Source organism: Malaclemys terrapin, chromosome 13, assembly GCF_027887155.1.
Source record: "Malaclemys terrapin pileata isolate rMalTer1 chromosome 13, rMalTer1.hap1, whole genome shotgun sequence".
Taxonomy (NCBI): domain Eukaryota; kingdom Metazoa; phylum Chordata; order Testudines; family Emydidae; genus Malaclemys; species Malaclemys terrapin.
In genome coordinates, this window is record NC_071517.1 from 38,860,038 (window position 1) to 38,885,418 (window position 25,381).

Genomic DNA, 25,381 nt, shown 5'->3' on the forward strand with positions numbered 1-25,381 from the left:
TGGCCCACAAGGCTAGTTAGTGGGCAGCAGGCTAGTGTGAGGTGGATTTACACCCCAGTTTGCTGTTCACAAACTGTTCCTGTAGATGAGTCAACATAAAGCAAGGTGCGGTGAGTTGTGCCCACTGCCTTAGGCTACGTCTACACTACAGGGGGGGATCGATTTCAGATACGCAAATTCAGCTACGGGGATAGCGTAGCTGAATTCGACGTATCTGATCCGACTTACCCCACTGTGAGGACGGCGGCAAATCGACCGCTGCGGCTCCCGCGTCGACGGAGCTTACTCCTACCTGGGCTGGTGGAGTACGTGCGTCAATTCGGGGATCGATTATCGCGTCCCGACGAGACGCGATAAATCGATCCCCGAGAGATTGATTTCTACCCGCCGATCCGGGTGGGTAGTGAAGACAAGCCCTTAGCGAGCAGCCCCTCTCTGGTTTGGGTTCTTGTGTGTTAAGGTTCTGGATTCTAAGACATAAAGTTGTGTTACGCTGCAACCTTCCAGCAAGAGTATTTATGTTTGTCTCTAACTTTTCTGTATGTGCTGTGACCATCACAGTTCTCAGTGGGGGGGGGGGAGGGAATTCTCCTTTGTTCTCAGTGAGAGTTGCTGGGTGCTGAGTATTTATGAAAATCTGGCTAATGAAGTCCTTTTTCCTGATTAGCACAAGAGTCCTGGTTATGATCTGATCGTTGCTGCTTAGGTGACATCTGAAAATACCACATCAGTGTGAGAGCTGCACTACGGGCTCTGTCCTGCAGTTTAGACTCTGACAAATCTCCCATTGGCTTAAATGCGAGTTTTGCCGGAGTCAGAACTGAAGATCAGGTTGTAACTTATATTTAATTGCACAGAAGGCAGGAAATGCAGAGCTTCGTGGCTAGCATAATTCTGATCTCCCCTGTGAATATACATTATAGTTGTTTCACTTTACAGTCACACAATGGGCCTGATCCTGCCTTCCTGCATAACCAAGTCGGTGGGAGCATTGGGAGTGCTGGCAATAAAGGATCAGGCCCAAAATATTCAGAAACAAAATAATATGTAAGAGCATCCTAATTTTTAGAAAAGTTTCATGTTTTATGTATTATTATCTATCAAATAACTGTTAATACAGAATGAATATTTCATCACTGTAATAATAAGAATATTGCATTTGTAAAGTACTCTTCATCTGAGATTTCAAAGTGCTGCACTGCTTAATAACCTCTTGGTATGCTCAGAATGACATGACTGTTATAGAATCGTAGGACTGGAAGGGACCTTGAGGGTTCATCTAGTCCAGTCTCCTACACTCATGGCAGGATTAAGTATTATCTAGACCATCCCTGACAGGTGTTTGTCTAACCTGCTCTTAAAAACCTCCAATGACGGAGATTCCACAACCTCCCTAGGCAATTTATTCCAGTGCTTAACCACCCAGACAGTTAGGACATTTAACCTAATGTTCAACCTAAACTGCCCTTGCTGCAATGTAAGCCCATTGCTTCTTGTTCTATCCTCCGAGGTTAACAAGAAGAATTTTTCTTCCTCTTCCTTGTAACAACCTTTTATGTGTAGTTGAAAAGTGTTATCATGTTCCCTCTCAGTCTTCTCTTCTCCAGACTAAAAAACCCATTTTTTTTTTCAATCTTCCCTCATGCATCATGTTTTCTAGACCTTTAATCATTTTTGTAACTCTTCTCCAGGGCTGGCTCTGGCTTTTTGGCCGCCCCAAGCCAAAAAAACCCCAAACAAACAAACCACAGGGCGGCCAGAACAGCAAAGCAAAACAAAAAAAAACCTGCGGCCGGAGCCAGGATGCAGGGGGACTCCCTGCGCTGCAGATGTGCCCCGGCTAGTGGGGGGGAGGGGGGGAGAGGGGATGGGGAGGGACCAGGGGGGGAGAGAGAGAAGGGGGGCAGCCAGGGCTTCAGTGGGGCCCTCCCCACACGGCCCCGATTGCCGTGCAGCCTGCGGGGAGGGCTCTGCGCCGCTCCGGTCTGCTGGGATTGAAGGATGTGGGCTGCCCTGCCGGGCTTGCTGCAGGGCGCTCCCCTCCTCCACGCCGTCGCCCCTTACAGGGCGGCCGGAGCGGGGTGGGGTGGGGTGGGGGAAACAGCCGTGCTGCCTTAGGATTGGATGGAATGCCGCCTCGTACCATCTGCCACCCCAAGCACCAGCTTGCTCAACTGGTACCTGGAGCTGGCCCTGCTCTTCTCTGGACTTTCTCCAATTTCTCCACATCCTTCCTGAAATGTGGCACCCAGAACTGGACACAATGCTCCAGATGAGGCCGTATCAGCGCAGAGTAGAGCAGAAGAATTACTTCTCATGACTGGCTTACAATACTCCTGCTAATACATCCCAGAATGATGTTCACTTTTTTTGCAACAGTGTTACACTGTTCACTCATATTTAGCTTATGATCCACTATGACCCCCAGATCCCTTTCTGCAGTACTCCTTCCTAGGCAGTCGTTTTCCATTTTGTATGTGTGCAACTGACTGTTTCTTCCTAAGTGGAGTACTTTGCATTCGTTCTTATTGAATTTCATCCAATTTACTTCAGACCATTTCTGCAGTTTGCTCAGTTCATTTTGAATTTTAATCTTATTCTGAAAAGTACTTGCAACCCCTCCCAGCTTGGTATCGTCCACAAACTTTAAGTGTGCTCTCTCTATACCGTTATCTAAGTCATTGATGAAGGTATTGAACAGAACCGGACCCAGAACTGATCCCTGTGGGACCCACTTGATATGCCCTTCCAGCTTGACTGTGAACCACTAACTACTCTTGGGAATGGTTTTCCAACCAGTTATACACCCACCTTATAGTAAATCCATCTAGGTTGTATTTACCTAGCTTGTTTATGAGAAGGTCATACGAGACCGTATCAAAAGCCTTACTAAAGTCAAGATATACCATATCTATCGCTTCCCCCCACCCACAAGACTTGTTTCCCTGTCATAGAATATCAGGGTTGGAAGGGATCTCAGAAGGTCACCTAGTCCAACCCCCTGCTCAAAGCAGGACTAATCCCCAGACAGATTTTTGCCCCAGATCCCTAAATGGTCCCCTCAAGGATTAAATCCACAACCCTGGATTTAGCAGGCCAATGCTCAAACCACTGAGCTATCCCTCCCCCCACGTAATCATCGTTATGCTGATGCCCACTGGAGTTCAAACATATTTATGACGGCTTTAACCCCTATTCCTTATTTCAACTTCCATACCTCACTCCTTTTGTGGTGCTCCATTTCTCATTAGTGAACTCATTAGTTCCCCTTTATATTGATTAACATTTACATCACCGTATCAGTATAGTAACTGGCAGAAGTCTTTCACCCTGGCTACCAGCAGTTGTCTTGTGGTGTGTATGGATTTCTCATAGACATTATAATACAAACTCAGCACTTCTTTTCAAAACATCAGCATATCACAAACAGCCACAAACACAGCAGGTATGTTATTAGTGTACACTATCATAAGTACATTAAGTCCTGAGGCCTAATTTGGCTAAGTCCAATATTTTACAGGCCTGAGGCCAGTAGGCCTGTGTTACAACATTGATTAATATTTATTGGGGTTGTTAAGCGATTAAAAATTAATTGTGATTAATCGCACAATTAATCACACTGTTAAACAATATAATATCATTTATTTAAATACTTTTGGATGTTTTCTACATTTTCAAATATTTTTATTTCAATTACAACACAGAATACAAAGTGTACAGGGCTCACTATATTTTTTATTACAAATATTTGCACTGTAAAAACAAAAGATAGTATTTTTCAATTCACCTAATATAAGTGTGACACTCTGTACCTTGGGGGAACACCCTACACCCTATGTTCATCTTTATAAAATGATTATGTGGTTTCCCATGCAAAGTTTTTCATGTTGGGTGTCTTCCAAAGGCTCATGTTTCACTGAGCATGGTGGTTATAGTAATTAATACAGTAATGTTATAGGTTATAATTTCATGGATATAGTTACAAGGCTGAAAATGTAGCCTCATGGCTTAAAGCAAGCCCAGGCAAAAACTCTCCAAGAACAGAAAGACAGTTCACACCTCATCAGGGCGTGTATGGGACAAACCCAGCCAAGCCTCACAGGAACAAAGGACACTGTCCTAGCCAACAACAAAAGGATTTGTTGGACTCTCAAGGGAGTCACCCCCCTTCCTTTGGTCAGTTTGGAACTGCGATGAGATAATGCTCACCTGACTCTGAGGTGGGTGGGGCAAAGCCAAGAGGGAAGAAAGAACATAATAGGGAGAGACGTTTGCCATGCACACGCGTGGTCTCTCTCTCTTCCACTGAGATCTACACACACCACACCAAGCGACTGAGGCACTGATCAAAGAGGAGAGCCTGGCTGAAGAGAAACCAGCCAGCCTGTGGTGAGAAGCATCTAAGTTTATAAGGGCATTGAAAGTGTTAAGATCAGCTTAGAATGTATATTGCTTTTATTTTGTTTGACCAAATCTGACTTCTTGTGCTTTGACTTATAATCACTTAAAATCTATCTTTATAGTTAATAAATCTGTTTGTTTGTTCTGCCTGAAGCAGTGCATTTGGTTTGAAGTGTGTCAGAGACTCCCGTTGGGATAACAAGCATGGTACATATCAATTTCTTTGTTAAATTTATGAACTAATATAAGCTTACACCATCCATCGGGCATAACTGGACACTGCAAGATGGAGGTTGCTAGGGTTGTGTCTGGGACTGGAGATATTGGCTATGTGACAAAGTTCCTCCTCTATCTTGGTGGGTCCTGCGCTTATTGGCGGATTTTCTTGCCTCAGAGATTCACCACGTGGGTTGGGGAACAGCCTAGAGACCTTCCCCTCTGGAAGAACCCACAGTCCAGGTCAATTGGGAGGTTTGGGGGGAACCTGGGCCCACCCTCTACTCCGGGTTCCAGCCCAGGGCCCTGTTGACTGCAGCTGTCTATAGTGCCTCCTGTAACAACTGCATGACAGCTACAACTCCCTGGGCTACTTCCCCATGGCCTCCTCCAAATACCTTCCTTATTCTCACCCCAGGACCTTCCTCCTGGTGTCTGATAACGCTTGTGCTCCTCAGTCCTCCAGCAGCACACCCTCTCACTCTCAGCTCCTTGTGCCTCTTGCTCCCAGTTCCTCACACTCACACCACAAACTGAAGTGAGCTCCTTTTTAAAACCCAGGTGCTCTGATTAGCCTGCCTTAATTGATTCTAGCAGCTTCTTCTTAATTGGCTCCAGGTGTCCTAATTAGCCTGCCTGCCTTAATTGGTTCTAGCAGGTTCCTGATTACTCTAGTGCAGCCTCTGTTCTGGTCACTCAGGGAACAGAAAACGACTCATCCAGTGACCAGTATATTTGCCCTCTGCCAGACTCCTGTACCCCACTGGTCTGGGTCTGTCACAGCTAGTGTCATTCAGTTGCAAGTAGCTGGGAGCAGCTTACATGCCAGAGGCTTTACGTGAACAGCCCAGGAGTGGGGGTTCTCACAGCAGAGCAGGGTAAGGCTGGGTCCCAGAGTCAAGGATTGGAGTGACCTAGCAGATCACTGGTCCAGATAACACCAGAGGGGAACGTCACAACAAGTACTGAAGTGCAATCTCTGTATCATGAAAGTTGAATTTACAAATGTAGAATTATGTACAAAAAAACTGCATTAAAAATAAAACAATGTAAAAATAAAACAAAGTCTACAACTCTACTCAGTCCTACTTGTCCACTCAGACACACAAGTTTGTTTACATTTGCAAGGAATAATGCTGCCCGCTTCTTGTTTACAATGTCACCTGAAAGTGAGAACAGCCATTCACATGGCACTGTTGTAGCCAGCATTGCAAAATATTTACATGCCAGATGTGCTAAAGATAGGGTGACCAGATTAGCAGTATAAAATATCGGGACGGGGGCGAAGCAAAACAAAAAGGGGGGGGGGGGCGGAGAAAAAAAAAAAAGACTTTTAAAGGGGCTTGGGGCATTAGCCCTGGCCCCGCGCTGCCCTCCCCGCGGCGCCTCTCGCCCCCCCCCCAGCCCACCACGGGGATATGCAGGGCACGGTGGGTCCGGGCGGGGGCAGCGCGGAGCGGGCAGGAGCCTGGTGGGCGTCAGGGGCCGAATCCCCGCAGCTGCCAGGGAGCCCCGCGCCTCTCCCTCCCGCTAGCGGCTGTGGCTCCTTCCCGGCGGGACGCGCCTCCCGCTGCCCCGGCCACATGCGGCGCGCGTCCCCCGTGCCTAGTCTCCCTCCCGCCGGGAAGGAGCGGCTGGACGTGCGCCGCATGTGCCCGGGGCAGGCCGGGGGGCGTGTCCCACCGGGAAGGAGCCGTAGCCGCGAGTGGGAGGGAGAGGCGCGGGGCTCCCTGGCAGCAGTAGGTATTTGGCCTATGCCCCCGCACCACCCACCCAGCCCCTGCCCGCTGCGCGCTGCCCCCGACCGGACCCACCGCGCTGCCCTGTGGGCTGCAGGGCTGGAGTAGTCTCAAGGCTGCGCTCCCGGCCCCGGGTGCAGCAGCCCGGGCAGAAGCCCTCTGGCGCGGCGGGGGGGCTCACAGCTGAGCCCCCTGTCTCCCTCCCTTGCCAGCCCCCCTTTGCCCACCCGGTGCCGGGGTGCCGGAGCTGACTCACCAGCTCCAGGATCCAAGCACCGCCGCCACCCCGTCCCTCCAGGCTTGCCCTGCCATGCTGCAAGCCTGGGAGGGAGGAGGAATGCTGCGTGGTTGGGGAAGAGGCGGGGCCAGGGCAGGGATTTGGGGAGGGAGCCAATGGGGGAAGGAGGGGGCGGAGCTGGTGCGGGGGGCGGGGGGGGCGCGAGCGCCAGAGCAGAGAGCAAAATTTCTTTTTTGTCCAGTGTCCCGACCAAACATTGGTCGGGACGTGGGACAAAGAAGCAAATATCGGGACAGTCCCGATAAAATCGGGATGTCTGGTCACCCTAGCTAAAGATTCATATGTCCCTTCATGCTTCAACCACCATTCCAGAGGACATGCATCCAGGCTGATGATGAGTTCTGCTCGATAACAATCCAAAGCAGCGTGGACCAACGTATGCTCATTTTCATCATCTGAGTCAGATGCCACCAGCAGAAGGTTGATTTTCCGTTTTGGTGGTTCAGGTTTGGTAGTTTCCATATTGGAGTGTTGCTCTTTTAAGACATCTGAAAGCATTCTCCACACCTCATCCCTCTCAGCTTTTGGAAGGCACTTCAGATTCTTAAACCTTGGGTCAAGTGCTGTAGCTATCTTTAGAAATCTCACATTGGTATCTTCTTTGCGTTTTGTCAAATCTGCAGTGAAAGTGTTCTTAAAATGAACAACATGTGCTGTACACTTTGTATTCTGTGTTGCAATTGAAAATGTAGAAGAACATACAAAAATATTTAATAAATTTCAATTGGTATTCTATTGTTTAGCAGTGTGATTAAAATTGCGATTAATTGTGATTAATTTTTTTGAGTTAATTGCGTGAGTTAACTGTGATTAATCAGCAGCCCTAATATTTATATTTCACCTCTATATCCTAAATATATCTGATACATTTCAGCATTGGCTACAGGAGGATAGCTGTAGCATAGCGGAGCTCCACCCTATTCCCTCCCTACCTACGACACGCCCCCTCCCATTAATTAACCATGTTCACGTTAAAGCTTGGACATTCATTGGTTTAATAATAAAGCACAGAGGAACCACATCTCACTGTGTATTTCCCTGTGAGAGTCTTTTTAACTAGTCACAGTGTCACCACTGTCACTGTGTCCTGCCTTCATTCTGCGCATGTTTGCTCCCAAGTCAATGGCACTTTCTCTTGCAGAGCTGTTTTTCCCACGAGTCAATCCTTGGATAGTGGCTCTGGGTGTGATCCTGGCTGTTCTCCTTCCCCTGGCTGGTTACTGCTTCTGGAGGCAACACAGAGCAAAAGGTGAAGTAACAAGAGGGGGGAATTTGGGGTGTGTGTGTGTGTGTGTGAGAGAGAAATTGATTGATTGATTGAAAAACAAAAACAAAAGTAGAGATACTAGGGTTGCCAACTGTGACTGAAGCTATTCTGGGAGATATTTTTCCCAACATGACATAATGTCATTTTCTTAAAATAGCCTATTAAAATCTCTTGGATTGCTTCAATAGTCACTGGGAGGTCAATGCTGATTCCGGGATACTCCAGGCCAATCCTGGAGGGTTGGCAACCCTAACAGATACAAGGATTCAATGTTTGGAGGAGGTATCAGGCAGTGGGAGCCGGGCTGAGGGTGAAGGGGGAGCTGAATAAATTATGACTTTGTCTGAACCAAGAAATGTCAAGTGGTTTCATCCCTTCAAATCTCACTCAAGGATCCCGATCGACTGTGATTCTGAACTGTTCCACGGTGATAAGCATGGCTCAAACACTATTTGGGGCTCAGTGAGCTGGACTTGAAGCATCGATATATGTAACTTGGCTGCTTGCAGGAAAAACAGAAAGCAAAGGAGAAGAGAGGGGGGTTTCTTAGGGCCAATTCTGCTCCCCAGTTGGTGCTTGAACCACCACACTCAGTCTAGCTGAGTAGGAGTTGCAGAAGGGCAAAGCAGTGGCTGTGAAAATGACAGATTAGCAATTATCTTAGCTACACTAAGACTTGTTCAGCCTGAGATCCTGTTCACTTGAGCATCTAGCTAAAGAAAGACCCCTCCACCCCATTTTGCCCCCCCCCCCCATCTACTGAGACCCTAGGAGGAGCTGTTACCACTTACGATTAGGATCAGGGGCAAGTACCACCTACAAGGTCAGGAATTGGCCTAGGATTGAGCCAACCAAGCCCCGTCCCTTATCCATCCCAGGTCAGTGCCCCGTTCCCGTTGCTCACTTCCCACCCTCATCCCCACAGTCAGGAGCTGGGGAGAGCTGGGGCTGTTCAGGGGATGGGCACAGAGGGGAGCAGCCAGATCAGACAGGAGTGTGACAGGGTCCAGGCAGCAGGGATGGCTCCTGAGGGAGACACTTAGAGCAGCCCCTAGAGATGATGGTCAGTGGGGCCGAGGCAGCAGGGATGCTGAGTTCAGGGATGATGAGACAGATTTGTCTGTGTGTCCTGTTTGTCAGTCTGTCTGCCTCGCTTTCATAATTACAGAAAAATTACATGAATAGCAGGAACCGCACCATAAAAACGACAGGGTGAAATCTCTCCTCTCGCCCTTTTCTCTCCTGAGATACCGTACAACCTGATATGGAGAGTGAGAAAGGTCAATGTCTGGGTTCATTACATTGACTGACAGTAGAGTTATCCCATAAACACGACAGGGTGAAATCTCGCCATTATTAATTAACTGTTGCAACAATTTCCCAAGGGTCGTGGTGGATTCTCCAGCACTGGCAGTTTTCAAATCAATATTGGATGTTTTTCTAAAAGATCCTCTCTAGGAATTGTTGTGGGGAAGCCCATGGGCTTGTGTTATACAGGAGTCAGACTAGGTGATCACAATGCTCCCTTCTGGCCTTGGACTCTATAAATTGATGTCCTCTCGCCCTGTTCTCTCTCTAGAGACCCTGCTGTCTGGGCCAGTTACATTAACTGATATTAACATTATCCCCAAACATGACAGGGGGAAATCTCACGTCTCTCCTTTTTCTCCCCCTAGAGGCTCTGCGATCTGACATGAAGAGACAGAAAGGTCAGTGTCTGGGACCAATGGGATGGGTTGAAGATTTCATGTCACGTCAGTCGAGTTAACTCACTTGAGCCAACTTAACTGAATTGAAAGCCACTTTTAATGATGTGGAGCCACTGTTTAACACTTTTAGCTCAATTTTAACAGGTGGAGTTACAGCCTGTTTTAATGAATGATGGAGAACATCTCCATATCGGTGCCAGAGCCCAAGCAGTGAGCTCAGGGGCTTCTAATGCTGACACAGACGGGCTCTGAAGGGGAAGGGACCATTTGTCCTAATAAACCTCACAGGAATTACAGAAATGGCACCTTGGGCCCAGGGTCATGAATATATCAGCCCAGCTCAGTCAGCCTCATTGATGGAGACTGTGGGCACATTTACTGTGCAAAAAATCACCTGTGGCTGCGAGTCTTGGAGCCTGGGTCAACTGACTGGGGCTCGCGCTGCAGGGCTAAATATTAGCAATGTAGACATTCCTGCTCAGGCTGGAGCCCAGGCTCTGAGAGCCTTCCCCCTTGCTGGGTTTCAGAGCCCAGGTGCCAGCCTGAGTGGGAATGTCTATACTGCTCTTTTCCAGCCCCATAGTGTGAGCCCCACAAGCCGAGACTGTTGACTCAGGCTCTGAGACCCACTGCTGAGGGGTTTTTTGCAGTGTAGACGAACCCAGAGACTTGTCCAATATTTAACAGGATCCTCAGAGGGGATTTCCCTGTGTTCTGGTCCTTCCATACCCTGGTAATGTGGGAGGGGGCAGGATTTCACTCTCAGCTCCACCCTGCAGCGATTCCGTACAATAACCACACAGGTCTGATTAATGCAGAGCAGTCTGTGAAGTTCTACATTAAATAAAACTGATTTCAAAGGCACACAATGTTTTTCAATTTTCCCGTCATATTGTTATTACAGGGCAGAGTTAAGGTTATTTAGGTGCCTTAGCTGCATTTCTGGACCAGAGCATGTTTGGGTTTCTTTTAAATTTAACCTTAGTTCTGTATTTCCTGGGTGTATAACACTTTATGGATAATTACAGGATCCCTGTAATGTATTTTTACCCTTAAGTTACAAGTATACGTCCTCTCAATCTTAACTTTATATTAAGAGGAATTGAATTGTGCATTATGACCCAGATCTATAAGGAGATTTAAAACCTACACCCCAGACATGGGCGACTCAATCCCAGTTTTAGCCACCATCATCTGCAACCTCCCACTTGGCTGACACCTAACCCTGTAGGTGCCTAAACTCACTTAGAACATAAATCTCTTCTGTAATAGTTCTCTCAGTGTCTAAGTTTGTGCCTCATGGCACATGGAGCACACTGCTGCCTCATTCTACATGTCTGGGGACCTGTCTCCCTCCTGTGCCCCAGAGCAACACATAAACTATGAGAAGGTGGGTGGAGGAGCCTTTATGTCACCCATGGGGTCTGATCCAATAGAGGTGCTCAGATGCCACCCAACACTACACAGAACAGAGGTGGGAGACAGGGAGGAGGCAACCCTCCCTTATAACCTTTAGCCCAGGCGTTACAGTACCCAGCTGGAATGTGGGAGGCTCTGGTTTAGGTTCCCCATCACTGCGAGGTGAAGAGAAAGGATTTGAACAGGGATCTCCCACCTCTCAGGAGAATGCTCTAAGCACTGGGCTATGGGACATTCTGATGTGAGTCTCCTTCAGTCTCTTTTGTTCAAGTTGTTACACTTCAAGTAAATATTAATTGAGAATCACTCTGTAACCCCTCTGCCATCTTGTGTGGAGCACGGCAGGTGCCTTACTCTGTCTCACAAGACACACTGAGGTGCCTAAGCCACCTGGCTCCAGAAGAGAGGTTCCTGGATATGGATTGCTAGGAGAGAGAGGCTCCAAACTCCTGAGAGGGGCAGGACTTAGCACATACCCCTCTTGTTGGCATCTCCCATTGGCTGGCTTACATGGCTCCTAGCACACTGGGTTTTGTGGATCCCATTCTAAGGCGCCTGCTTCTCCCCATTCATTGTACAGGGAGATTTGAGATCCCTGAGATTGTGGGCACTGAGATTTGGCCAGGAAGATCATGAGGGACCCCAGTGAGAGCTGTGTGACTACAGTTGTTAGGAGGGACGTCAGACTGGAAGGGATCTAAGACAGTTGGAGGCATAAGCATTGTTTGCAGACTGGATTCACTGAGTTCAGAGATAAAGGGGAGGAGGGAGAGGGGACAGTACCTGGAGGGGCGGGCGGGGAAGAGGGGCAGGTTTCTGAGTAAAGTTAGACATGGGCATAAATATTTTCAGGGTCAGGACCCTAGATTGTAAACTCTCTGGAGTAGGGATTGTGTCACCTTCCAGTCTGGAGTGTGTGTGTGTACAGGACCTAGCGCAGTGGGGCCTGGCCCTGAGTGTGTGTGTATAGGACCTAGTGCAGTAGGACCCGGCCCTGAGTGTGACCTCTAGATGCTACTGGAATGCAAATAACAATGTGCAGTGGGGCAGGAGACTGGCCCTGGGATATGGAGTTATGGCAGGGGATGGGGCTTAAAGGTGTGTGTGTCTGTGCAGAAGACAGGGATGAAGAGGGTTAGGTGTGGGGGGGTTGCAGGGATCAGTGTGGAAGGGACAGAGAGTAGTGATGTGGAGCCAGGATGCCCTGCTCTCTGGTCCATGTTGATCTGTGCAGTATCTGAGGTGTATAACAAGTATATGTAACAGCTGGGGCAGGACGGGTTTAGGGTTGCCAGGCGTCTGGTTTTTGACGAGAACACCTGGTTGAAAAGGGACCCTGGCAGCTCTGATCAGCACCACCGACCGGGCCATTAAAAGTCTGGTCAGTGGCACAGCGGGGACCCTGGGCTAAGGCAGGCTCCCAGAAGTGAACGCCAGGTCCCTGAGGCACATAGGTACATAGACAGCCAGGGAAGCTCCATGCGCTGCCCACACCCCAAGTGTCGGCTCCGCAGCTCCCATTGGCCAGGAATTGTGACCATTGGGAGCTTCAGGGGTAGCACCTGCGGCTGCAAGGGCAGTGCACAAAGCGTCCCTGGCCACTCATACACCTAAGTGCCTCAGGGACTTTGGCGACTGCTTCCGAGAGCCGTGGTAAGCACCTCCAGGACCCCACACCCCCTCCTGCACCCCAACCCCCTGCCCCAGCCCTGAGTCCCTTCCTGCACTCAAACTACCTCTTGGAGCCTGCAACCTGCACCCCTACTCTCCAAGCCCCTGCCCCAGCCCTGAGCCCCCTCTTGCACCCCAAGCCCCTCATCTCTGGCCCCACCCCAGAGCCCACACCGGCAGCCGGAGCGCACACCCCTCCCGAACCCCAACCTCCTGCTGAAGCTCGGAGCCCCTCCTGCACCCCAATCCCCTCATCCCCAGCCACACCCCAGAGCCTGCACCCCTAGTCAGAGCCCTCATCCGCCTCACACCTCAATCCCCTGCCCCAGCCTGAAGCCCTCTCCCGCACCATGGATCCCTCGTTTCTGGCCCTACCTGGAGCTCGCACCTGAACCCGTGCCCCAGCCCAGAGCTCTCTCCCCCACCCCAGACAACTCATCCCTAGCCCCAGCCAGAGACCTCAGCACACTTCTGCACCCCAAGCCCCTGCCCCAGCCCGGTGAAAGTGAGTGAGGGTGGAGGACAACCAGCAATGGAGAGAGGGGGAATGGAGCGAGTGGGGAGCAGGGCCTTGTGGAAGGAGTGGGACCTCAGGAAGAAAGTGTTGGGTTTTGTTCAATTGGAAAGTTGGCAACCCTAGAAAGATTGGGTCCCTGCCTCCATAAGAAGCCAGCTCCTGTGCTGTGCTCTGCTTAGCGTCTTCTGGACAAATCTTGCAAAACATTCGTATCACCAGTGAGGAAGACATTGCTGTTAGCTTGACTATTGTGCTTTAAATTTTGAGACTCAACCTTAACTCATGATATCTTTTACTTTCCAACGGAATATGAGGCAGTGAAAGGGATGTGTGTTTTTACTAGTTTTGATTATGCTTTATATTAGAAAAGGAACACTCAGAACTAGGTGTGCAAAGAAATGTTAGTGTAAAAAATTAATGTGTTACTGTCACAGGTACCGTACACAACAAGGGGAAATCCAGATATTATCCAGAAATAATGGATGGAAAATTTGTGGTATTGAAATATGAATATTAACAGTTTTATTTTTCACAACATCAACCCTTGGAAATACTCTTAAACACGAACAAACAAACTTCACTCCCTGACACCACGGACACCCAGTAACAAGAACAATAATTATTTATACCAATAGGGCCCAGCCGTGTGAGTTCTCCACTGACATGCTCCCACACCACTGGTTTGCTTGGAGCAGGACTGGGCCCCTGAGCCCTGTTGGCTTCCACACACAACAGCTGTAGGATCAGGCACATGGGTCTGATCCCACTGAATCCAGCAGCAGTTGCAGGCGCTCAGCACCTCTTGGTGTTACTCCTGCATCATCCACATTATGGAAACACTTCTAAAGGAAGAGTTCTTTGAGCTGGAGACCCAGATTTTCTGCTGTGCCAGGATCTGCTTGGGGTAGGGGGTGGGGGCAGTGAGGGAGCAGGTTATGGCTCCCTAGTCTCAGACTGCCCCAGGGGCTGCTCTAATGTGCTGCAGCTGGCTGTGGTCCCTGAGATTGGTGATTGTGCTCTGCTCTGCCCCAGCACACCTCCTCCTAACCCCTCCCACCCTGACAGGCCTCCTACACCGGGAGAGTTGGCACAGGAGCCAGATATGCTGCTTTACCCCAGCTGAGCTCTCCCTACACCAGGGGAATTCTCTGGTATCCAGGGCCTAGTTCCTGCCAGTCTGTGCCATCCCTGCACACAGTGACCGGAGCAGGGGAGAGAACTGGACCCTTTATCGCTATGGGCCCCATTCTGCCCCCCTGACTCACATGAGTGAGCCTCACAGGTGCAGTCCCGTTGATTTCTGGGGGGAGGGTTTGCAGGGTCAGGTACGATAAAGCAGAAGCCCTAACTACAGATTAGGAGCCTAATCCTGGTGTCCTTACTCAGGCAAAATTCCCTCTGAAGCAATGTAATTTGGGTTTAGAACGGGGCACTTATGTAATTGAGAATCTCTCCTATTGATTCATTTATGTTCTTTTTTCTCTTTTCTCCCCTCTCATTCCCATGGACCCTCTGGCAGAACTGGGTAAGCTCCGTTTCTGGTTTGTGGAGTTTGTTTTTCACAGTATGTAACTTGTCGAGTCTGTATTTCCATTCTGTAAATTCTCATGTCTGATTATTTCAGGACTCATCAGAGCCCGAAGATATGCAGGTAACTAACGCTGATACTGCTTCAGTCACTCTCAGTCCCATTCCCCTGGGATATTCGGTCCCTGCTCAGTCCTCGTACAGGTCTCACAGTAACTAAGGGGTCGGGGAAAATGTCATTGTCCATGTGAAAGTCTGAGGGCTTGGTTAGTCACACCCCCGCTAGGGTACCTGCTGTGAGGGGGAGCTGGTGCAAACAGACAATGGTTTTCCTGCTCTCTGTTGCTATGATATAACCTCCAGTCAATGAGTTGTTTATTTCACTACTGACCATTTTTGGCAGAAACATCCAGTTGATGAGCTTATCATTCTCATCATTGATGCAATGGCAGAGTGGATGGAGGGCAGAGGGGCAGCTGGTGGCTCTAGAAGGGTTGCTGGGGTGAGGAAAAAGGAATTTAAACCTCCTCTCCCCACACTTAGGACATGTCAGCGTGGGGAATTCCTGGGGAAAAGCCCAGCATAGCTAGTGTGGAATATTCTGCATTCATATTCTTCCAATGTGGATTAACACAAACGAGACAAGGACACTCTTGGCATGGAATAAGAGTGTCCACACAGGCAGCCAGTGCTGACTAGCTGTTCTGCACTAGCTACTCAGGGCTTTTCCTCATGTAGACGAGCCCTTAAAGTTACTCCCAAGGGAAAGAGGAGAAGCATCCCCTCAGGTCCCCTCCCGGGGACCCACAAGCCCTGACTACCCTCTGCTGTGACAAAGCTGTGCCTAGTCCTGCTGGTTCCTAGGTCAGCACTTTAACAACAAGAGCATCCGTTCACTGCTCCGATAACAGACAGGACACTGAACTGGACTGGATGGAGAGGCAGTGACAGGGGAGGGGTTGGGGAGCGAAGCCCCGTAACGCCAAGGGACTGTCACAGAGCTTGGGTCTAATGTGCTACCATAGGACATGGACCTTGCACATATGCACTGTGCTAGTGCCCAGGGCCTGGGTGAGTCAGTGTGAATTAAACCAGCACAGGAGGGGGGAGTTGATGCTGGGAAGCCAGGTGAGAGCAGAGAGTTCTGAGGAAGGAAGGAGGAGGCGGCGGTTGGATGATGCTTAGCAGCAGGGAGTTTGTTCCCTTCTCCCACCAGCTCCCACTAGGCCTGGAACAAAGGGAGAAAGGTGGTGAGTGAGGTTGGTAGTCAGGGAGCAGCAGGAGGTGTCAGGTGAGGAGTGGGCGGGCAGATCCTATGGGTGGGGACAAGGATTGGAGCCAATGAAGGGTATGGCAATGGGTGTGAAGGGGCTGTGATGAGTTTGGTCACAGAGATCCCTTGGGAATGTCACCTGATGTGCTGAAATTACCTCTGAGCCCGTTTTCCCTGCCAGCTTGGGACTCCAGAACCCTGCCTTGTTGAGCCAGACAAGCTAGCCTGCTGCAACACAGACCCAGGGTCTGGGCCATGTCCCCAAAGCTGCAAACTTTAACTAAAAACAGCTCAGCACCTGTCTCCAGCACCCAGACACCCAGCTCCCAATGGGATCCAAACCCCAAATAAGTCTGTTTTACTCTGTATGAAGCTTATACAGGGTAAATTCATATTTTTTTTGTCCTCTATATCACTGAGAGAGAGAGATGCACAGCTGTTTGCTCCCCCAGATATTAATCACTTACTCTGGGTTTATTAATAAACAAAAATGATTTTATTAAGTATAAAAAGGAGGATTTAAGTGGTTTCAAGTAATAACAGACAGAACAAAGTCACAAAGCAAAATAAATCAAAACATGCAAGCCTAAGCCTAATACATTAAGAAACTGATTACAGGTAATATCTCACCCTCAAAGATGTTCCAATAAGCTTCTTTCACAGACTAGATGCCTTCCTAGTCTGGGCGCATTCCTTTCCCTGGTTCAGTTTTTGTTAGGTCCAGCAGACATCTTAGGTGGTAAGCAGGGGTTTTCTTATGACTGGCAGCCTCCTTTGTCCTGCTCCACCCCCTTTTATAGCCTTGGCACAAGGTGGGAAACTTTTGTCTCTCTGGGTCCTCACCCCTCCTTCTAAATGGAAAAGTACCAGATTTAAGATGGATTTCCTTATCAGGTGACATGGTTACATGTCTCTGTAAAACCCCTAGTCTCTGTTCCCCATGGGCTGGCCCACACATGCTCAAGAAGGTTTTCAAATAACTAAGGCCATTTACAACTGTTTCTGGAGCATCCTTAATGGCCTGCACTTAATATGTTTACATCAGTGATACAAGTTTATATCTTATTCTCCTAACTCCAGAATATAGTATAGAAATAATACATGCAAACAGATGGGATGAACACACTTAGTAGATTACAAGCTTTCTAATAACACCATAGAAGGGGTATTTAGCGTAAAGCATATGCCAGTTACGTCATATGCATAAGCATACTTCCATAAAGCATATGGAGTGCAACGTCACAGGTGTGTGTAATCCGATCTATAGGTTCTATGTTGATTACTTAAGAATCTTTAGTTATTACTTTGAGGGTTAACAGGCTTTTGTCCCAAGATCAGGCCCAGCATTATTTAAATTATTATATAGTTGGGAACCCCGATGTGCACAGCTGCAACACTCAAACTATAGGAACTCTTTTATATTTACAAATCATTTATTAATATATTTAGCAAAGTCACAAACATCCCAACCCAGGAAGCTAGATAGAGATACTACAGAATGTCTATCTGCATATTCATATACTTACATCATTTTTTGCAAAACAACCTAAAATGTTAGCTATAGTTTTTTATGTGATGGGCCAGAGTTAGGTGGCAGCAATCAGAACAGAATGGCAGGGCAAGGCACTGAGCCACTCGCTGGCTGCTCCAGGCTGGCCAGGCCCAGGGTCTCCAGCAGGGCTGTTGGTGCTGGCACCGCACATGCTGCCAGAGCTCCCGGCCCCTGACCCAGGCCGGCCTGTTGTCCCAGCGCTGACCCCTCCCCTGCGGTGGGGACGCTGCTGCTTTCAATGGCTGAGCCCCTCTCTCTGCCGCTGCCTCTGCTGCTGCGCTCGCAGGCACCTGGATTCTCTGTGTCTGGGGCAAATGGCGGGTGAGTGGGCAGGGACCTGCTCAGAGACACACACCCTGTGCTGCACCCAGAGGGCAGAGACCAGCCAGGGCTGGGCAGCAAAGTGCCACCATGCTGGGATTAACCCTTTCTTTTCACCCACCCCAGCAGCCCCGGACAGTCAGTGCCACTCGACTGCCCGCGCTCTGACCCCAGGGACCCGGGTCTGGCAGCTCGGGGGAGTCGCTGGGTGAATGTGTGGGGCAGAGTAACCAGGGCTCCCTGTGCCCCAGGGTCCCCGTGTGCAATGGGGAAGGCCCCGCACTGTCATGCAGCCCTTAAGGACTGGGCAGTGAGTGTTATTATTGATATAGCGCCCATGTGTGAGCCAGGCGCTGCAGAGACAGAACAAGGGGCTGTCGGCCCCACAGGGCTCCTGGTCTGAGTGTGGACAAGGCCCAGCAAGGGCAGCAGCAAACATTGGGGAAGGGGGCAGGAGGGTCCCATTGTGGGGCCAGCCACTCCCTGAGCCCATCCTGTGCCTGTCTTCTGGGTGTGGTAGACAGGATTGTAGTGACCCTGATGGCTCCATGCTGGGCCCTGGGTCACCCCCCAGGGAACAGGACAGGGCAGAGGCAGCCTGAGGTCGGGGGGAGCTGGAGGCTGCGGGGGAGCAGGAGCAGCCTGGGAGTTGGGACAGGGACCCTGTAAGCCAGGTGGGTGCCCAAAACCCTGTGCTGTGTTCACTCCAGGTTCCCACTCTGTGATGCAGGCTCTGTGGGGGTCAGATGCTGCGGTGAGGGGCCCATGCAGACAGGCTGAAGAGAGCGGCTCTGTCTGCATGGGGAAGGAGCAGCAGTTCTATTAAATGGGTGCCAGTTTTGTAGACTCATCATGAGGTGGCGCCCTCACCTACCACCCTCAGTCGTTTCAGGGTGTCTTGGCAAGGATCCTGCCTTACTTTACCCTCTTCAGCACTCCTTAAATTACGCCTCACAGTCTAAAAGATCTGAGAGAAAAGTCCCCTCCTGGGGTCTGCTCTGAGTCCAAGTAAACCCCAAAATAAAATCTTTTCCTTCACTCTGCTCCAGCCTCCAGCTCTCACTCAAGCTCCTCACTGTCATCAAGTCAGGAGTCCTCAGTCCTCCTTCCCGGAGCTGGGCTTGGATTAGTTTCCATTGTGGAATCAGATGACTCCAGCCCCTCCCTGCCAGAGCTGGGGTCATTTCAGACTGTGCCTTTATTCTCTGCATCCACTTTCTCCAGCCGGGGGCAGCTCCCCAGGGTTCTGTCCTGCTCCAGCTGCTGCTGTCATTGTCATCTCTGGCAGCTCTTGCCCCAAGGGAGTTCCTCTGTCTCGGGAAGTGGTCCAGAAACTTTTTTGGTCATGCCTTCCCTTACTTGGTTTGTGCCCCAACCCTGGGAGCTGCGGTCGGGAGCTTAGCCAGGAATGGGGCTGCAACTGGGGCCAGGAGCTGGGGGCATGGCTGGGAGTGGACCTGCAGTTGGGGCCAGGAGTCACAGGCTTTAGCCAGAAGTGAAGCCGCTGGTGCAGCCTGAGCTTCAGCTGGGGCTTCAGTTGGGGCTGGGAGCTTCAGCCGGGGGTGAAACCGCGGTTGTGGCTGGAGCTGCAGCTGGGGTCATATACTGGAGCAGGGCCAGGAGTCAGTGGCGGAAGCCGGGGCTGGAGCTGCAGCTGGGGCTTAGGATGGGGTTGGAGTGGAGCTGGAGGCAGAGCAGGGCTGGGTGGCATTTTCTTCCCGTCACCCATGAGGGCTGGTTCAGGCCCTGCCATGTCCCCCCAAATGTACCTCCACACCCTCTAGGGGGGCAGGAACCACATATTGGGTACCACTGCTCTAGGAGCTCCCCTTCCAGGCTCCTTCCTTTGGTGAGCTCTCCTGGGAGCTCCTCTCATCAGCAGCTTCCTGTCCCTAGGATCCCTTCAGCTGAGCTGCCAACTAGCCACCTAGGGATTTAATTACTTGCAGGTTGGTCTGGGTTGTCTCATCCTCCCTTACAGGAGCCTGTCACAAGTAGTCTGGTCCCTAACTCCCCTAAAAGGGCCAGCCCTCTTGACACATTTCCCCTGACCCCAAGAGCCAACCTGTATTCAAAGGGAGGCTTGACCATGGCTGATATTTGGTTATGTTCTGCAGCCGGGGTGAGGTGGGGGGTACTTCCTGCCTTGCTGCCTCAAGGAAATCTGCAAGGCCTTTGGCCATAATTTTATTCTTGTCACTGAAGTATGAAGAGACCAGGAGTTTGATTCCCCAACTCTCTATGTAGCTCATGTTGTGGATAAAATCCCCCAAAGTCTTCCGCATGTCATAGTTCAGAACAACTCTTTGGCCATAGCAGAGATAGTCAATAGCACTGGGCTTTCATTATTGGTGTGATGTTCCTGTAGCAGATATGTGCTGGCTACAGAGCTTCCCTCTCAGCCAGATACACACCAGATGTGTTCATCACAAAATCCTTTAATGTTCTGCCAAATATGGCTGTGGTCAGCTTAAATATGGTATTTTACACACAGCGCTATTTAGTGGTTGAACAGCATAATTCAGTTCAGCGTTCCATTACATCTCCCCCTTTAAGTTCTACATTCCTACCATTTATAATATTTACATTATCACAGTCTTTGAAGTTCAGTGCGGATCAATCTGTTAGGTATCTCTGAATGGTGCTGGTCTTCTAATTACATGACCCAAACAGGTAACAGCTTGGTCATCTGGTTGTCCATTAGTTCCACTGACTGACTATGGTCAGTCTGGAATCCTTGAGTCATCTTCTTGTTCTGCATCCACCATCTTTAGAGTTTGCTCAGTTGATTGTTCTTTCTGAGGAACAAACTGTAGATGTTGACAGTTTCTGTTCAACTCTCTTCTCTTGGTCTTGATCACATACAACCTGGGTGTTGAATTATTTTTCTTTACAACAGCTGGAGTATTCCATTCTTTTTCTCCATCCAGTTTGACACAAACATGGTCACCAGGTTCTAGATCTGGTAGTTTTCTGAGTGATGTCTGTTGTAAAAGTGTTTGCAAGCTCTTTTTGTCTTTTTATTTGATTTGGTTATTCTCTACATGTCTGGCAACTTTGGAGATAGATTCTTTTCCAAAGTTGGGAGGGTCGTTCTGAGTTGTCTTCCATCAGGAGTTGTGCTGCACTATATCCAGTAGCTGCTATTGGTGTTGATCTATAACTCAGTAGAGCAAAGAATGGATCTTCCTGCCAAAGGATATTCTTGTCTGTCTGTACAGCTCTCAGCCCCTCCATTCGCTTGTGAGTAATATGGGCTGCTAGTAATACACTATTTCTATATACCTGTAAAAATAGTCCATGGCTACCAGGTAAAGATGTCCCCTGAATTCACATAAATCTGCAGCTAGTCTCTTCCAAGGTCTCTTTCATTCAGACTAGCTCCTTGTTCTTGTCACTAATTACTACTGGTCATATCTTTTTTCCCACAGCCTTCAGTGAAAGAGCTATGGGAGCCCGAGGGGGAATTATTCTACCAAGGGCAAATTTAACAGCAGCTCTGGAGTGTTTCATAGCTGATGTCCTGAGCCTGGCCTGCCCGTACTTGTGCGTTTCTGGGGATGTTGACAGTCTCTCATTGCAAGTCACTGGGATTTGGGCTCCTAAGTTGCTGGGACACCTTTGAAATAGAGCTGGGGGTAATTTTGGGGGTAAATAGTTTATTTGCTGAAAAATTATATTTTGGGTCGACTGAAACTATTCCTGAGTCTCTGTCGAGTTTGCTGAATAGTTTCAATGAACAGAAAAAGGTGCCACCTGCTGCTTCCCTTCTAGCCTTTAGCCCAGTGGCTAGGTCCTCAGCTGGGAGATGTGGGAAAGAATTGGAATGTGGGTCTCCCCCTCCCCCCCGGGTTAGGGCTGGAATAGCTGGGCTCTGGGTATCTGATGTGGGGCTCCCTCAATCTCTCCTGCTGAAGAAATTCCCTTGTGTCTAAACACTGCCATGGGCACTGGGCCAGAGCGTGGCAGTAAGAATGACTCTGCAGCCCAGTGGGTCGGCCCCCGACCTGGGAACCCAGAGTCCAGCTCCCCTGCTCCAGTGACCCTGTAATTATTGATCCATAATACCAGTGGGGGGAGATGTTATGGCCCCTGGCACAGCAGTGTCTCTGGCTTGTCAGTGCCCCAATGCAAACCTCTAGTAAAGGTGCACTGTGTGGGTGTGAACTGGGACTGGCCCCTGGTGCAGCTTCTCCCAGATGGAGGGGGCAGCAAGTGGTGAAATGCCCCCTCCCCTCCCCACTGCCCCAGCCTCATTAGCAATGGCCCCTTTCCCCCCTAGCACCCCTCAAGTCCCATCCCCCCACTACCCTGCCCCCTTTCAGCAAGCCCAGACACCCTACTCATGCCGTAGCATGGAGAGTCCCAGCTGCACTCCATGGGACAGGGCTGCACTCCCAGTGTGTGTGGGGATGGCACCAACCTGCTCTTAGCAACAAACCAGCCACACAAGGCCCCAAAGCAACAGAGATTCCCTGGGGCCTGCCCCCTTCACCTCCCTCTATCCCCCGGCACCTGCCCCTCCCTTAGCCTTCCCTCAACCCCTGTGCCGACCTGACCCCTGCCTCTATCCTGTCCCCTCCTCCTCACCCCAAACTCCTGCTGCTCCCATGGACCCCTGCCCCTTCCCACCCACTTTGTCTCCCTGGCATGTGCCGCTGCCCTCCACCCACCTCTGCCCTCCTGGCGCCTGCCAATCTCCTCATGGCCCTTTGCCCCCTGGATTCCGCTCCGCCCTTATCCTTCCTTCACCTCTGTGCCCACCTGGCCCCTGCCTCACCCCCTCTGCCCCTTCATGCCCCCCCACCCCTCATCTTCCTCTGCTGTCTTTGCTCCCACCCTTCTCACTCCCCTCAGCCCCGCCTGGTACCAGTCCCTCTCCCCACCCTCTCTGACTCCTGGCATCCACCTCTTCCCTCATCCCCCTGTGCCCACCCCTCCTCTAGCCCCACTCTCATCTTCTGTCTGCTGCCCCTCCTCAATCCCCTCTCCTAACACCTCCCTCTACCACCTGTTCTACCTCTCTCCTTGTCCCACTATGCCCTCTGGTGCTTGTCCCTCCGCTCCTCTGCCCTCCCTGTGTCTGCCCTTTTGCTCAACCCCCTCAATCCCCCTGGCACCTGCCCTTTCCCTAACCCCCTGCATCCTCTTGGTGCCAACCCCTTTCCTCACTCTCCCTGCACCCCAGCACCTGCCCCTCCCCTCGGCCCCTTCCTCCCTAGTGCCCACCCCCCTCACTCTCTCTGCCCCTCTGACTCCACTCTCCTTATGCCCCTCTGCCCCCATCACCTATGACTTTTCGCACCCCTTGCCTTTCTCATGACCACCCCTCCTTTCACCACCCATCTCCTGGCACACACTCCTCCCCACCCCCTTCCCTCCTTTTGTCTGCCCCTTTCTTTCCCCCTTCTCTCCCCCAGCACCTGCCCCTCCCCCTGTCCCTCAGGCACCCACCTATTCCCTTGCTCCCCTCTACCCCCAATACCTCCTCTTGCCTCTTGTTCTCCCTGGTGCCCACCCCATTCCATTTCGCACCACTGTCCCCCTGGTGCCTGCCCCTCCCCCTGCCTCATTGCTGCCTGCCTGTCTGCTCTCCCTCTTGTGCCCCCGGCCTTGACCCCTCCCCTCTATCCCCCTGACACCCACCCCTTGCCTTGCCCTCCCACCCACTGATGATCACACCTTACCTCACCCCCGCTATTTCCCCCTGGTGCCTTCCCTTCTCACGCACCATTACTGTCCCCCCAGCATTTGTCTCTCCCGCACTCTGCCCCCTGTTCCTGCTCCTTTCTTCTTCCACTCTGGCCCCTACCTCTCCCCTTAGCACAAGCCCCTTCCCTCAACTCCACCCCCTGTTGGCTGCCCCTTCACTTGCACCCCCCCACTGCCACCTTCCCCTTAGTTCTTCCCCCTCCTCTCCCCTCGCCCTCTGCCTCCCTGAAACCTGTGCCCCTCACCCCCCTCTAGTCCCCTGGTGCCAGCCCCTTTGTTCACTCCTCCTCTGCCCCCCTGAGGCCCATCTCTACCATTGCCCCCATCTGCCTCCATGGTGCCTTCCCCTTCCTTTGCCCCCTCTGCCTGCCTAGTGCAAACCCCTTCCCTTGCCCCCCTTTGGGCCCCTTGGTATTTGTCCCTGCCCTACCCTCCCCCTCTCCTAACCTCTGGGTCCCGCCCCTCCCTTCACCCTCCCTCTGCCCCCCTGGTGCCCACATCTCCACACCCCTCTGCCCCTAGGGCCTGCCCTTCTCTACAGCCCACTTTCTGCCTCCTGGTGCCCGCCCCTCTCTTCTCTCCCCTCCTTGCATCTACTCCTCTGCTCCTCCCCCACAATCCCTCCTGGTGACTACCCCTTCCCTCGTCCCACCTCTGTCTTCCTAGCACCCACCCCTCATGCCTCTCTTCTGCTTTATGACTGCCCTTTCCCTCGCTCCACTATTGCCCCTTGGGGTCTGCCCTACCCCTTTCCCCCCCATGTCCCTCTGACACATGTACTACTGCTCACCCCTCTTTGTCCCCTTGTCATCTGCGCCTTCTCCAACCCCCTCCTTTTCCCCTGGTGCCAGCCCCTCCTTCTACTCCCCCCCTGTCTGCCTAGCACCTGCCCAGGGCCGGCACCAGGCACCAGCCGAGCAAGATTCTAACAGGCGGCATTCCCTCCAATCCTCTTTTTTTTGGTTTGCTGCTCTGGCCTCCCCGCAGGTTTTTTTTCTTTTTGGTTCGCCACTCCAGCCATCCTGTAGGGGGCAGTGGCAATGAGGAGGGGAGTGCCCTATGGGAGAGGGCTGCGCACTCCGTCTGTTCCAGCTGGTGCCAGGTCTGCAGCAAGCCCGGCAGGGCAGCCCGCATCCTTCCCTCCCCGCCGACCGGAGCGGCGCGGAACCCTCCCGGCAGGCGGCGCAGTGGGAGGGCCCGGGGCGAGTGCACCACTAAAGGAAGCCTTGACTGACCCCCTTCTCTCTCTCCCCCCCTGCTCGCTCCCCCTCCCTGCTGCTAGCCCGGGGCATGTCTGCAGCGCAGGGAGTCCCCCTGCACTGTGGCTCCGGCCGCCCCACAGGGTTTTTTTGTTTGTTTGGGGCGGCAAAAAAGCCAGAGCTGGCCCTGCACCTGCCCCTCTGCTCACCTCTTGCATCCCCTGCTGCAAGCCCGCCATCCCCCAGTGCTGCCCACCCCTTCTCTAGCCCACCCTCCCCTCATCTCTCTCTTTCCCTTGGCACCAGTCCTGCCTCTCACTCATAGTCTATGGCCCTGATGCATGTCCCTCCTCTTCCCTCTTAGCTCCCCCCAAGTGCCCGCCCCTCAGATCCCCATTCTGCCCTGGCACATGCTCCTCTGCTCCCCCCACCCCGCAACCCCCTGGCACCTGCCCCTCCATCCTCTTGCGCTCATCCAACCACACCCTGTGCCCCCAGGCTCCTGTATCACTCCATCCCCCTGGTGCCTGCCAATTCCTTCCCCCTGCCCTGTAGTCCTG

At 51.4% G+C, this 25,381-nt stretch overlaps 1 protein-coding gene across 1 annotated transcript in view; it reads left to right on the forward strand.

The window, feature by feature from the left end:
• Positions 1–25,381, forward strand: part of LOC128847369 (butyrophilin subfamily 1 member A1-like) — a 45,066-nt gene that overhangs the window by 18,050 nt on the left and 1,635 nt on the right. The window contains exons 5-7 of the mRNA XM_054046759.1: positions 7,796–7,903; positions 9,598–9,630; positions 14,757–14,801. Of these exons, the coding sequence (XP_053902734.1) occupies positions 7,796–7,903; positions 9,598–9,630; positions 14,757–14,801 (186 nt within the window). The remainder of the gene's footprint in view (positions 1–7,795; positions 7,904–9,597; positions 9,631–14,756; positions 14,802–25,381) is intronic.